General features: G+C 37.7%; 1 protein-coding gene across 1 annotated transcript; it reads left to right on the top strand.

Annotated features, from left to right (window-relative positions):
• Window positions 1-10,574: 10,574 nt before the first annotated feature.
• On the top strand, window positions 10,575-13,578 carry LOC578376 (transmembrane protein 151B; the record flags this gene model as incomplete). Its single annotated transcript, XM_030998440.1, has 1 exon — window positions 10,575-13,578. A coding segment is annotated over one exon (1,893 nt), but the record flags the coding sequence as incomplete, so codon positions are not given.
• Between the last annotated feature and the right edge of the window lie 1,427 nt (window positions 13,579-15,005).

Genomic DNA, 15,005 nt, shown 5'->3' with positions numbered 1-15,005 from the left:
CATACTTCTACTTCTACTTCTACGACGATACTCAGCAGGATCCATAAGTCAGGATGTATAGTGCTGAGGAATAAACTATAAACTATAGGTGTAAGGAGCTACATTATTAAGTAGTGGTAAAAGGCAAACAAAATTGTTTGTGATTATTTTTTTCTTTTCTTCTTTATTATCGTGGGAAAATGTAGGACAACGATAAATAACACGTTAAACTAAACACAACTATCGTACTGCCGAACCAAGTAAAAAGAGTTTACTTCTTGCGTAGTCCCACACACCCATAGCAAGTACAGTGCTTTCAATATGTGTGATAGTTATTTAGTAAAATTGTGTGAGTTTGACAAGGTTGTAACTTTTTTAAATATCACATGTATACAAATGTTCCATTTTAAATGTAAACATGCACAGACTGTCAAAAACAGCTTATGTACGAACTCATCAAAATCTAATAGCGATTATTCAACATAACCTTTACATTGCATCCTAGATGGGAGCAGGTCTCTCAGAAAGAATCGATAGAAAGGGGAAAGGGGATGTCTTTACTTCTTGAGCAGACAGGTTGTTCTCTGAATGGACACGCTCTGTTTGTCTGTCGTACTTTTTCATGCTCCAATTTACCTAGGATCAAATGTACAAGTGTACTGAGCACGTTTGGTACAGTGTGTGCATGTTTTCAGCTGAAAAACAACACGAAGGCATAATATGCACCAACGTACGGGACATGGTGTGCGTGAGATGAGTGGGTGACTCGATGTGTGGGTGAAATGATGGATAAAGGCTTATGACTATGAATTATATGAACATATATACATAGTAGAAATTATATATAGTAGAAAACGTATCAATTCACAACTCTAAATGGAACACACAAGAGGCATGGGTTAAACTTCACAAGCGTTTTCGATTTATTCTCATCAGGTAAAGTGAGCATTGCATCGTTTTTCACAGCCATATATACTCACAAGTACATTTATATGGTTACACAGTTGTATTCAAAATGAATTGATACATTTAAAAAAATTATTTTCACTCTGCATCTCGTTGGACATTGTTCCTGTTCACATTTTCAATACATATTCACATATCTATATATTTACTTACTCATAAACGTGTGTGTGTATGTGATTGTTTGGGGGAGCTGAGAGAGAGAGAGAGAGAGAGAGAAATGATGGCTATTTTGCATGAAGTATATTTATGTTTAATGAAGTGTGCTAACATTTACAGATACCTGACAGAGTTGTTACTATTGCCTACTCTAACCATTGTGATTGCAAAGCTGATAAAACAAAGCATCCACTAAACTGGTGTATAATGTTCATTTACCATTATAACAGTATACCATTGCGAGCTACGATATTATTTGTTGCAAGGTTATAGGCAACTGTCAACTGAAATCCAGTACCAAATATTACACATTTTCCCTATAATAAGCCACCAATATCAGGCAAATGAAAAGCAGGGAAAAAAACGAAAAAGAAAGAAAATATGAAAAAGTAATATGATAGCCTATGTGAAATTATTATAATTTTAAAAAAAAATCAGAATATCGATATATTGATTCCTTGCACTCGTATAAAATAATATGATAAAAATCTGACATGATAATGTGACATATCTCACAGGCCCCAGTCGTTTTCTTTTCATTTATATTAGTTCCCAAGAATCAGTGTCAATTTCTTTTCTTCCACAGCCCTCACTTTGCTCATGGCGCTAAAACGTAATTATACTTCGGTATCCCCGCTGCGGGCGCTTATCTGTATTGAATTCCTCTAGGAACAAAATGGCGCTCGCTTGACGTTCCCTTTTCCCTTCTTTGTCTAAGGAGTCTTTCAGATCAAGACACTAACTCCGCCAGAGGAGTGCTCTCAAGTCACAGACGTGGTCATTAGCATGTCTTGGTAATTAAACACAAGAATATAAGATGAACACGAGAGGAAGCAGCAACGGTTTGCTTTACTCCTTTGAAAGTAGAGTGAAATTTCACTGCTTCCGTTTGTCTGAAAGAAAGCCACTTACGCTACTCCTCATGCCAACTCGCGGCCCCTATATTCATCAAGCCAGCCATAATGACCCCTAGGCCTCGTCCATCTTTCCCTTCATTTTCAATCTGCCTCCTTTAATTTCACGCTACTGTTTCTAGGCATTCTTAGGACGATGGTTGTCTCAATAACGTCATAGTTAGATTGACTTTGAAATAGAACACTCTTGTTTTTCCTGACTCTCCCTGCTAAAAGAATCGATTGCCTTATCACAATACAGCCTCAATATCACTTCTATATCTTAGAACTCAGGAATTCTGAGTCAATATTCACTTCACAAATTTCCTGCTACCGACAAAGTAAAGAAGAAAGAAAAACCAGGTGTCTCTCTCCTTCATGGATTGATAGGGAATCGAAGATGTCTTCTTGGATGAAGAGTAAACTAGATTTTAGCATAGAATATGAGCCTGTTGATGAAAGCCAATCCTTCTGACTTCTTACCGATGGTGTCTATATCTTGTGAGTGGAAAGAAATGACGTAAGAAAAGATGAAATCCTAAACGAATCTCATCACATCCTACCGTGAGTGGGATTCAAGTTTGGCGGTTCATCTCTTGGCGGATGTTATCACAAAGTCACCAAACATTTTTATAATATAAATCCACACGTTCTACTTCATCATTTATGGGAGAATTATCAATGTAATCAAACGTTATTGAGCCCTACAGAAACGCACTTGCCCTGATTTAAGGTAGAGGTGTCTCGGTCTAGTGGATATGCGAGAGAAATCAAGATTGTTCGGCTTTTGTGCCAAGTAAGAGAATATGTGATACATTTTTATCGTATATAAACTTTTTCTTGAGACTCATGAGTTGTTATTGCCACCTTTTTGTTCAAATGCAACAAAAACAATGCGAATATGTCGGCCATTGTTTTCGAACTGAAATTACAATGCGTAAGGGTTTTTGACCGACATTCACTGCTTCAGCCCAAACAGTCCAAGATGATTTAGAAAAATGATGTTTTAAAGGCTGTCAGCAGTTATAAATGAGGTATCATTAGACAGAATATTAGATACCTCCTAAAATGAAACATAATTAGGTTTTAATTCTTTTAATGAGAATCTAAAACAGTTGGGTATACTTCTATTTTATACGCTTAACAGAATGGCAGGGCCGCAGGGGTGTTTCCACGCTAAAAAGATTTATGGTTTGTCATTAAATTTGTGAGGGGTATAAAATTATTGTATCATCTGATTTTCAAGATGTTGTCAGGTAACGGAGAAGAAGGCCGCAGCTTGAGACACTTGTTGAATTATTCCGTAAGAATAAATGGCCTATAATCCTTGACTAATGGAAGACACTAACGATACAAAGATTGCGGTGAGCATACTTTCAGTGGAAGGCTTACTTTGCGTTATGGAATACACGGAACACAGACGGTATGGTGTAATGTAGAAAGTGCTGGCTGTGGCGCCAAGTCCGTTTAATAATTCCCAAGATAAATAGGAAGGTAGAAAGAAACGAGCGTGGCGGCGAAAAGACGAGTCGAACGAGGATGAGGAAATAGATATCAGAAACGTTTATTGTGACGTCTCGGGGAGGAGTTTGAACTTGATTCGTGAGAGTTGAGGGAAACAATTCAACTCAGGAGCATTGAAAAACTATCGTTCCATCCGATATATGTACCCCCATGCGACCATCATGCATTGAACCGCCAGCAAGATATGGATCGTGTGCTTTATTCATACAGTCTTGATAAGAAAAGAACGGATCTGAACCCGCCTCCTTTTCTCGATTACAAATGATGGATAAGGGCATAAAAATGACAAACAGCATGCTCAACAATTCTAACAGATTGTTATGAATACTGCAATTTGTATTAAACATATACTAAAGGGTTTTGTTAAGGGTCTAAGGAAATATTTCTAGTGTAGTGACTCTACGCAATTTTTTTCTTTCTAAGGTTCTCTTTATTTTCCATAACTCTAGTCTCGAGAGGTTTTGAAATCTTTCAATTAGGAAAATGTATTCGTCCATGATTCTCGTTGGACAGATTTCTTTTTTGTAGATTAAGTTATCAGTCACTACATGATGTTGATGCAATGTTTCTCTCGAGTGCGACAGCGTTTTGTAAATGTTTCCATTTTTTTTTAATTTCATATTTTCTAATATCTTTATAGTATATCTATCCAATGAACACTCAAGGCGCCTAACAACATGTAGTATTAATTTCATTTAATAATAGAGATATTTTTGTTTCCGTTATTAATCTAATTGTAAGGGTTGATTGCTAAATGACTACGTAAATGTAGATGCGTACAAGTATAGGTCATGCACCATCATATATGAAAGGGATCAATTTTAATTTACAATTAAATGTATTACTGGAAAAAAAGACAAAAGGATTTTTTTCTTCAGAATACCACCTCAGAAATCATGGACGAAACCAAGGCCGGACATGCAACGCAATTTCTTTTCCCGCACAAGAAAGCGCATGTAACACCTTAAAATAGATTTTACGCATACAGTGTTGTCTATGAAATAAGAAATAAAGTGAATGAAAACAGCCTATTTAGGCTCCACCAACGTTCCCATTATGGTACAAGTGTGTATTCTATATGGCTTTTATCGCTTGAAGTTGATTAAAAATGGAACATGGCAGGAAAGCGTCACGTGGTGAACGAATCCACTTGTTCAAGACAGTATATGAATAACAGATACCCAACACTCACTGTCTTTACTCTAGCATAGAGGACAAGCCGGGAACTTCCATCTGTTCCTTAATTCAAGATTTATTGGTCCTCGCGCACATGAACTTGCGTTCAACATCTTATCAGCCTGTCCACATTGAGTCTCTTTTCATGGAGACCAGATGATGCTCTGTAGTTTTCATACAGCGGCGCATTTATGCACATTTATACAGCATTACCTCTTTTGGACGAGCGGTAAGCCACGTAATAATGGTTGATACACACAGCAATATATCCATAATAGTATGGCTGTAATAACGGTGCTTGAAGATGAAGATTCGTATTATTTACCAGCGTTTCACATTCTACAAATTTGCAGGCTAGCGTTTGCTGAGTAAGCCGCCCAATGCCAGGGTCAAGTTGTTCTGCATATATGCCCTTCACGCGGCGGTCTCTCAGTGCTAATATTATGACACATCTTACAGTGATGACGATTTTGCTCTCCGCATATTCAATGCAATCCATCTTCCCTCTCTTATGGGAGGTTCTTCCCTTCAGATAGTGCGATGAAAACGATGACATAGTCAGGGAGGAAATACGGGTTCGGGGGATATTTTGATAGCATAATACAAACCAAAAGTATTAGACGTCAAAAGAAAGGTACACCCAACCGTGTATCGAAGTTCTCCTGCAAAAGATCAGTGCAAATTGTAATGTGTCGGCTCGACTTATTCTTATCGTAATATATACATGTTTTGATGCATAATTGTCATACCATATTGCGAAATTTGCTTAAGAGTTTTTTGTTCGAGTCCACAATATATATTCTCTATACATTCCGTGTAGTTTGGATTTTGTCTTTAAAATGTCGCTTGATAGTATTTGATTGTCCATTTCATAAAACGTTCCGTGAATCCAAATAAGCATCCACTTATAAACGCTCCATTTTTTCTCGTCATTCAATAAGTAGTCTCCAAGGTTACATCAAACTTCACGCCATGTTAGCTCAAATGCAATGAATTGTGATTTTTAGACCTGAAATATTTCACCGGCTTGTTCTTCTTCAATGATTTCTCTTTCTATTCGTCATCTTTCTTAATTTGATTGATGCATCAAGCCGAAAATGAAAGCCTGCCGTCATAGGTTTCATTTTCATTTTTGTCTTTGTTTAAATGAACAAAATTTGATTATGCGCATGTTTGTGCACTGTGCTCGTTCAATATTCTCTTTGAAAGAGGCCATAAACATAGAGACAAAATCAGTTTTATTGCTTTTAGCCCAATTATCAGCATTCGATATACAGTAGTATTATTATTAATAGTAGTAATAGTATTTTAATGTGTCTTTTCTTGTAAAAACTTCCAAGCCTTAGATTAAGACTCTGTTGCCATGTAATAGCCGAGTCACACTTGCGATCAATAAACTGCGTATACAAAAAAATGCACCCAACTTTGGTAGATTCTAATTAAAAGACTATGACCTGTGTGACATTGAATCATATTATATGGTAAAGAAGAAGTAATACCCTGTCTAATGATACCATTTGAATAAATTTTGCTGCCAAGGGTAACTAAACAGCAGGCTTTACAAAAAGGATTGTCAAAATCCTTTCGTACCAAGTTTGGGCTGGAGCAATGAATGTGAGTCAAAAGCCATTGTATGTGTGTTATCTCATTCCAAAATAATTGCTCATTTATTTACATTGACTATTAGGCAGTTGATATCAACTGAAACTCAAGGAAATTACTATTACAAGCAACATTTATGATATTCTCTTCGATATGATGATTACAATCTTGAATTCATTCGTATCCCTTGTTTAAGGTTATCATCTCATTGAGTGAAACAAAATGGATAAAGTTATTTGGGAAAATAATTATTTTTTTCTCAACATCCTACCCCCTTGAGCAAAAAAAAAAGAAGGTAAAATTGTGGTTAGCATCTTGTTTTTTGGCCAGGGAAATTAAAACACAAATGTTGAGTGCCCGAGGGGATGGAGATCCACATCTAGTGACGCGCCTTCGGGGATGAGTTTGAATGAAGCACATGAAGAATGTAATATCACGTGACTATATCTCTTGTCATGGGGGCGGGGGATGGCGACTCTGTTTCTCAAGCTTTTAATGTCATATGGTTAGCCATATACAAAACATCTGGCTGCTGACGAATCAGAAAATTTCACCAAAATTAATCAACGGACATTTTGATGACGTCCCTCGCTGAGTTCCATTCTTATCCTCTTTCATTAGGGAGTCGGCTCCGATTACGACGGCTCTCAAATCACATCTATGGTGGCTTTAAGTGTGCCCACATCAAACGGAACGGGACCTGATGAATATCCTAGTTGTAATCATGGCCTAATGCATGCATGGCACAGCCGTGTCGACGCATCTGTTGGTTTATTCTGCGGTCTTGGTTTCACCTTAATTCGGCGTTCTCTTGGGTCCTCAAAGTGCAATGATAAACACAGGTTGGAGAGGAAGCGAGGAGGGCAAACCAGGCGATTTAATAACTCCTTTTAAAACTGCCGCTCGGTATAATGCATCCTAGGCCTGCCTTCTACTAACTAGATGTTAAACATGGGGGCTGGGAATTATGATAACATGCTTCCAAATTATTTCCATAATCCACAACATGAAATATAAAGAAAAGTTATAAGCTGACGGGCATGTGACATTTAATCAAAAATTTACAAGGAAGTCAAAGTACGTCTCAATAATGTTGCCCCGCAGAGTAATATCAAAGCAACCGAGTTTAGAACGAGCTGCAACGCTCATAACATGACTTCGTCTCGTGAATATATCTCCATTTTCCTTTTTCATCATTCTTGACAAAGGAGGAATAACATAACTTTTTTAAAAGTCCGACAGTATGTGTGAAATTCATAACAAGTGTTGATGTTTTCGTCTAACTTAAGGCATCTAATATAATTTCTTACGATATCACTTAATAGTCTTTTTTTTTAAAGAGTGATGAAAGGAGATACTTGTGAAGACAATTAACTCCAAGGCAGATGTTTTAGAATTATTTTCTCATGCTAGTCTATGCGAAGTAATATTATACATCGATCCTCATTTCGACTTTATATATGCGCTACATCTTCCAGCCATGTATAGATTTTTGAGCTACATTATTTCCTTTAATAGGGGGCCAATGAGCAAGGCTCACTGCTTTCAAGCTTTGAAAACTTATCCAAAAAATTCAGAAGGTAGGATGCAAGACCGCCATACCATCCCAATATGAGAACTTGTTGTTCAAATACAGCCTCCAATGCCTTTTCAACCTTTCCCCCGCCCTCGAGGTGTATCTTTCACTCCAGGGCATTTCCCGCCAAAACCACCTGCTAACTGCCTTTCCTCCCAACAGAAAGCGCGCCAAACATGGCAACCACACAATCAGAAATGTCACATATACAACAGTAATGAAAAGTGTACTTACACCTAAAGGTGTTCACTATGAGAGAGACGAACAAGTTAATTAGGTTGGAATTGACAGAATGTTAGAGTTATTGAGCTGCAGATTGTTAGTATATTATAGAACTTACCGTCGCTCAAAAACGAACATTTTCGATCGCTAAGGAAACTTTCTAAATCAATTTAGTCTGAAGGTGCGTTAATTCTAAAAACATTATTAATAATAACGATAATAATGATAATAAGTTCTTGTTTAGCGCTCATGTCTGTTAAACTTGACATTTCTGGCGCTCCACATGGCTCTTATTATGGCGTTCTAGAACTCGAGGATATAATTCCTGCCTTGTCCCCATTGACCTCACCTGGATGTAGTGTAGCAGGGATTCGAACCCCGTACTCTGCGGTTCACAGTCCGGCGACGTTTCCACTAGGACCACAATAAACATGAATTTCAATTTCAAAAGTCACTTTTGGAGAGAAATTGAGATATGCATGTAAAACATGGATGTTTCCTCATTCAGTAGTAAGCACCATTAGCATCACATTTAATTATTCGTAAAGGAGAAAAGTACATTCAGACCCCTTATTCATATATGTATATCATGGACCCTATGTCATTTTTAGATCAAAACTACTATTCCTTAAAATTACGATGGGTGAAGTGCCTGTTGCAGTTCTATGGAACCTCTCCGAGCATTATGAACAGCTAGGCGAGCAACATGGACAGCTAGGCGAGCATCTAAATGAAGCACGACTAGCGTAGGCAGATACTGCTAATCTATAGAAAGCTATCTTGTGTAGGTAGGATTGTGCTAATGCCATATGAGATTTTAGTTTATTGTGGGCGGAATAAAGCAGCCTAACAATAACATAACATGAGAAATTACACATATTTTTTACGGAAATTGGAACAGCGGAATCGCAATTTTAAAATGTCATGTTGAACTTTTAGGATTTAAAGCTGGAACATGGTACACGATGTATTATAGAGTTGATTGGTTAGCCTGGAAGCAGAGATGAAATTGTTTGTGAAGAAGATATTACTAAATTCGTTTGTAAATTTTAATCTACTTCAGGTTTTGAATTATTAAAATCAACGTGAATCAGTAATGTAACAACAATCCTATTTACAAAAATGTAATTTGAACATGTGTGATAAGCTCCATTCGAAAATATGATTCCCGACAATAAAGGGCTTGGTCTCTGTTCTCTACCGTTTGTGCTAGTATAGATTCAAAATTAATTTTAGGAAATGTTATTGATTTATTTTCCAAAATTGGTTTCCAAAATAACCTCTGCTCTAATAGCATAAGACAGTGACAGGTCATCTGTTTCTATAACATCTCGTATTATGCATGAGGTTTATCCTACTTCGCTTTGTCACAGGCTACATTGAATGTCCTCATCAATTCTAGATGGGATAACTATGAAAAGTACACTAAGGTCATCGCTGGCTTTTGTTTAGATATAGCAATTTGTTTATGGTTTTCGACCAGTCAGAAATGTCAATGGATATTTGTTCGTCTATTTGGATTGATGGTATCCAGTTTAGATTGTTTAGATTGTAACTACTCCATTGTATTGTCCATCTTGCCCTTTACGAAGTGTACGGCGATAGAGTGCCATGATAAGGAATCTCCAGTCCTTATATTCTGTCAGAAGGGTATTGGTTCATTAATTCCGAGCATTCCATAAAACATTCATAATCTTAAAGAGTCGCGTAATTCTTGTGTTGCCATGTCGTGACGTCTGTGTATAAAGTGAGGATCGTTGCTATGGCTTCATAAGTACAGAACACGATCTTCAAGAGATTAATTGGTTATCTGTCTTTATTTGAGATAAGATGAAACACTGTGTGAAGCAACCGGATGAAGAAGAAAGGACATTGACAGTTGCTTAAGGCATCTTGAAGAATGAATTGCAACATATCACAATACATAATCAATCGCGAGTAATTTGAACACGCATATACAGAAGAGCCGATTAAAACAGTACCGGTATTCTTTTGTGAATGTTAGCCTCAATTCTGTATGTTTCCCTCTGTGTTAGCTTTTTTTTTTTTTTTTTCATAATGACATTGTAAATTGAGATTGAATATTCGATACTTCTCACGATTTTTACGTCCAGCTTTTGTTGATATGAAAACTTAATTCAATGTATCTTTATAATTTAAGATATCGGTGTTATTTTGACTGTGAGTATTTGGCGATTTTGAAATCATTCATAAAAAGGTACACATATGTTTGTATCCATTTTGTCAGGTTGTTGTCAGTTACACGCCAATAATGTTACGTATCACGAGGTACTGATTTAAAGACTTAAAATGCACTTTTTAAATCAGTAATGTAGATTTGACGTCTATGCAAAAAGGCTGTTCACCCATATCATGTACCTTCCCTTCTTAACTATTTCAAATTATCTTGAGTCATAATGTAACGATTACTATGCAACAAAATGTGAGCTCAATGCATGTCAATATTTGCCTAATGACCTTTTGATCTTCCTCTACCTCTCTTTCAGCAAACACCAATACGTCGTACAGCATGTACCAGTCTGAGGGAAGAAACACACTGGAAGTGTTTGATCCTGACTCTCCTTATGTACGGCAGTCTGGCTGTAGTATTCTGGTGTCAGACGAGTATAGTAGAGGTGATAGCTCTCAACTATCAACAGGAGCCGATCACAATCACTGACAGCCCGTGCCAAGATGGTTACACCTTCATCCCCGTGGCTTTTCTGGTTCTTCTCTATCTGGTCTACCTGGTGGAATGTTGGTACAGTGACGTCCGCATTGAGATCCAATACAAGGAAGACGTGAGTACCGTGTACAGCCGTGTACGTAGGATACGAAATGCCTACCCTGTGGTGTGGTGGCGCGCCATCTCGTACCATTACAATAGACATACGCGGCAGGTTACGCGGTATAGACATGGGGATGCGTACACAACGACGCAAGAGTATTTCGAAAGGATCAACACACACTCAGCAGCTGGCGCGTTTGATTTTGGCGACTGTGGCGTGAAGGATGTTTCAAGACAGTTGAATGGATTAGAGCTTCACCCTTTGACTAGGATCACGTTTACCAAGAACTTCATGTTTCTAAATGAGGATTCAGAGAATGACTATCTATCACAGCGATCACGTTTCTTCACGGAGAATGAGGGAAGAGATGAGAATTTAGAAACGCGAGAAGGGCTTGGTCTCACTGAAGTTGAGTTCACGGATGAAATGGTGACATATGCGTGTTCTGAAAACCTTCCATGGTATGTATCCATGTCAATGTTCTGGGTGACTTCTCTTTCATTGCTCTCATGGCCTTTTAGAATCCTGATATCAATGCAAACTGCAATAGTTGACTACCAAATCGAGAAGCTTTTCGGAACGAACTACAGTAGTGGGATGATTACCGTCGAGTCATGGACAGGTGGCGAAGGGGGAAATGGGAATAGATTTAATGTCGTGGGTAGCAATAGAAGTCTTGAGTTACTAATACGTGATAATCGACATGTTGTTCCTAGCTACTCTGAAGCACTCCTCATGGACTTAGCAAATGGAAACCTTCTACGGTCTGGCCTTACCCCAACTGGGCCTGGTCCGCCTTCCGCAGCACAGCGGGTAAAACAAGAGCACGGCAGTCATGACACCAACACAAGACATAATTACATACATGGATCATTGCGTTCAAGGACATTACAACGATCTGCGACAACAGCAATAGGTTTATGTTACGTGTCACGCTTATCAAACGATCGAACCGCACAATCATCCACAAGTGATTGGACTCTACGATCACCTTTAACCCCAAACAATAGATCACTTTCTAATGGTCACACACCAGCGACGAGTCTACGAATACTTCCATCCCGTAGTTCATCCAGTCATACCATAGGAATTAGCAATATGTTTAACCGCGTCAAGCCTTTTACGAACGCCTCCAATACGGCAGGTGCTGCAAGCGAGACAGCTAACAGAACATCATTAATTACTACAGATGATCCTGAGCCTAACGCAAACCAGAGGAAACCACTTATGTCTGCATCGTCGACACCGAGTAACCGACGTCATAGACGACCGACATCGTTGCCATTGTGCTTTGGTAGCCAGGGAAGTCAGCAAGAAGATAGTGAAGGAATGGATGAGATTCAGATGGAGGAAAGTCAGATTGAGTCTTTGGTTCTCATGGATGGTGATGGTGGAGTTCGGACGGTCACATGGCATAGAGCCAATGGATTTGATCAAAACTCAAGAGGTACAGGTGGTATGGTAGTTGTACCCATCGACTCACCTCCACCATACGACGCTGCACTTAATATGAATGAGCCTCAAGATGGTGACGTAGGGGAAGAGGAAACGCAAGCCGAAGACAGTGTAGAGACGTCTGTGTAAGACAATCGTAGAGCTTCCAAAGAGAAATTATTACTTTCCATATTTTTATTTGAATTTGTTATGACACGTTATGTTGTTTAATGCGTATTTTCCTGTTGATTGATACTGTTTCTGTAAGCAAATGCTTTGGGTAAAAGCTGTTGTGCAACCAGAGATATATACTACGAAACTATGAATAACCGGCCTACATGATAGCTTTAGTTGAAGAGTTCCAACATAGGTATGATTCTTATGTATTAACTAATTTCTTCCTTTCCTGTATTTCATGTTCAACTTACATATCAATTTCCTTTCATGACTTTTTAACCTTTTTATGTTGTTTTGTGTGAACGGCGATATCTAAATAGAGAACACGATGTTTGTGAATGATGTTTTTAGAATAGTCAGGGGTTCTGTTTCTTAAAGTGTAAAATTGATCATTGAATAGCATAAAAGTACCAATGACAGTGAATAAATGAATTCACGAAAATAATAATAAAATTAATAATTGATTTTTTCTTCTGATTTGACAGTAGCTAAACGAGCAGTATTTGAAGCAACAACAATTGGACATTAGGGGCATCAGTAGGATAGCATAGTTTGTATACAAACATACACACGTTTCATCAATTCTGGAAGATATCAGGTGAAAATGTCATATATGAAAGAAGTTGATTTAACTCTATTTGCTATTGATATAAGACTGAAACCTAGACTGGCACATTCTTTGGAGTACATAATGCGATGTGCGTGTGTGTGGAAAATTTGGAGTGTGACAGTCCAGTGTTTGTTTCACTAATCAACAATGGCTGGTAATGAGCTAATAAAATTAATTGTTTGAATGGTTAGGCCCAACCGGGAACGAAAATGTGTACAGCCTTTAGATTGACTAATTCTGAGCACTTCTCTATAGCAAGTGATGTCTCATCGCCATCAAATAGCTTGACTCGAGAAAATGGGGATTGGGATGGGGACAGTTTGGTCTTCCACAAGCCTTAACTCCTTCCATATATAAGCTTGGAAATGAAAGCCTGCTGACAAATGCAGCTTAAGTGAGATTGAAGTGTCTGTAAATCTGGAAGCCCCCCCCCCTCTCCTACCTTTTTCCTTCTCTGTCTGTCTGTCTGAATCTCTCTCTCTCTCCCTCTCTTCCTCTGTCTCTCTATATATCTATCTCCCTGTGTCTCTCTTTATTCCTCACTGCCTTTTGCTAAGGAAAGTGTACTCTGGCACTAGTGAAGTAGAAAGCTGTAAGTGATTCGTGTTACAACATCGAGGTAACAACTTACATGGTGTGTTTCTACTTAGGTTGATTGACGGCTAGAGTGGAAATTCAGTTCAGTGAAGAATTCATGGATTTAGAATAGCGAGACTTGAGTCAATGTATGTAGAATTGCGGCTACATAATGGATATTGATTTTTTTTTTCCTATGTCAATTTCTTGGGTAAGATGGATTTGTTGTGTTGCCAAACTGAGAGAGGATTTACATAGGTTTAAAATATCATTAGTGGCATTGCTACACGATTCCAGTCGGTGGTCATAAATCCATCAACTAAATAACGATCTTAATTGAATTTGTTTTCCTTCCGACAAATATCTTCTTTCGCTGTTTTTTGGTAAATAAATTATTACGAGAAAAAAAAATCATAGTAACTCTAGAAATGTACTACTGAAATCATCTAAGTCTTCCTTTCCATAATCATTTATTTCCTTAAATAGCTTTAAATGTGTTTCAAACTCACTCCATCATTTCCATGCTTTAAATGAAATCTCACCGACATTTTGCTTTACCTTCGATTTGATATTATCTTTCATGACTAGTTTTTCATGATTAAAGGTCAGATCGAGAAACACTCTGTTATTCACAATGTAAGAATGCTTTTGTTTTTTTCTATTTTCACATAGGTTTGATACAAAACGGACGCATCAGTCTAAAATTAGAACATCGCCGATACATACACGTGGGCAATTCCACGTGTAAAATCAAATGCTTTGATTGCACATCTGTGATACCAAATATTGGTTGGAAAAAATATCCACTACCATTAACAGAATTTTTTTTAAATTTTTATTTTTATTTCATTCTAAATTCTTAATCAGTGACCGATTCTATAGCTGCTGCTCTTTTCTTCCTGAACATTCTCTATTTAAGAAAGCTTTTTCTCATAACGATAGGAAGTGCATCACCGAAACTTATCGTTTAGTGAGAAGAACAAGACTATGAAAGTTCATAGTGAAAAAAGGGGTGGCGCTATAAAATCCAGTTATCTTTATTGTGGACTTTCCCGCAGGTACACGTGCTAAGATACAAGTCGTGTGCACAAAAGGCGTCAAACTTTCAAATATACCATAATATGCCGTTTGTTTCGTTAGACCACGTGACATGCACATCCATATGTTTCTCCGTAGATGAATTTAGAGACAAACATCAGCTGACTACATGTTTTTTGGGTCAAACTCTGTAACTGCTTTCTTTGTCCTAATGTCTTGTTTGTCATATAGCATTTTCCATTTTAGGAAATTGAAATAACCAGTAAACTGAAATAATTGTAAAATAC

This window comes from Strongylocentrotus purpuratus, unplaced genomic scaffold, assembly GCF_000002235.5.
Source record: "Strongylocentrotus purpuratus isolate Spur 01 unplaced genomic scaffold, Spur_5.0 spur5_scaffold_5, whole genome shotgun sequence".
In the NCBI taxonomy this organism is placed as follows: Eukaryota; Metazoa; Echinodermata; class Echinoidea; order Camarodonta; family Strongylocentrotidae; genus Strongylocentrotus; species Strongylocentrotus purpuratus.
The sequence above is the reverse complement of the archived record's forward strand: the minus strand, read 5'-3'. Positions and strand labels throughout refer to the sequence as shown.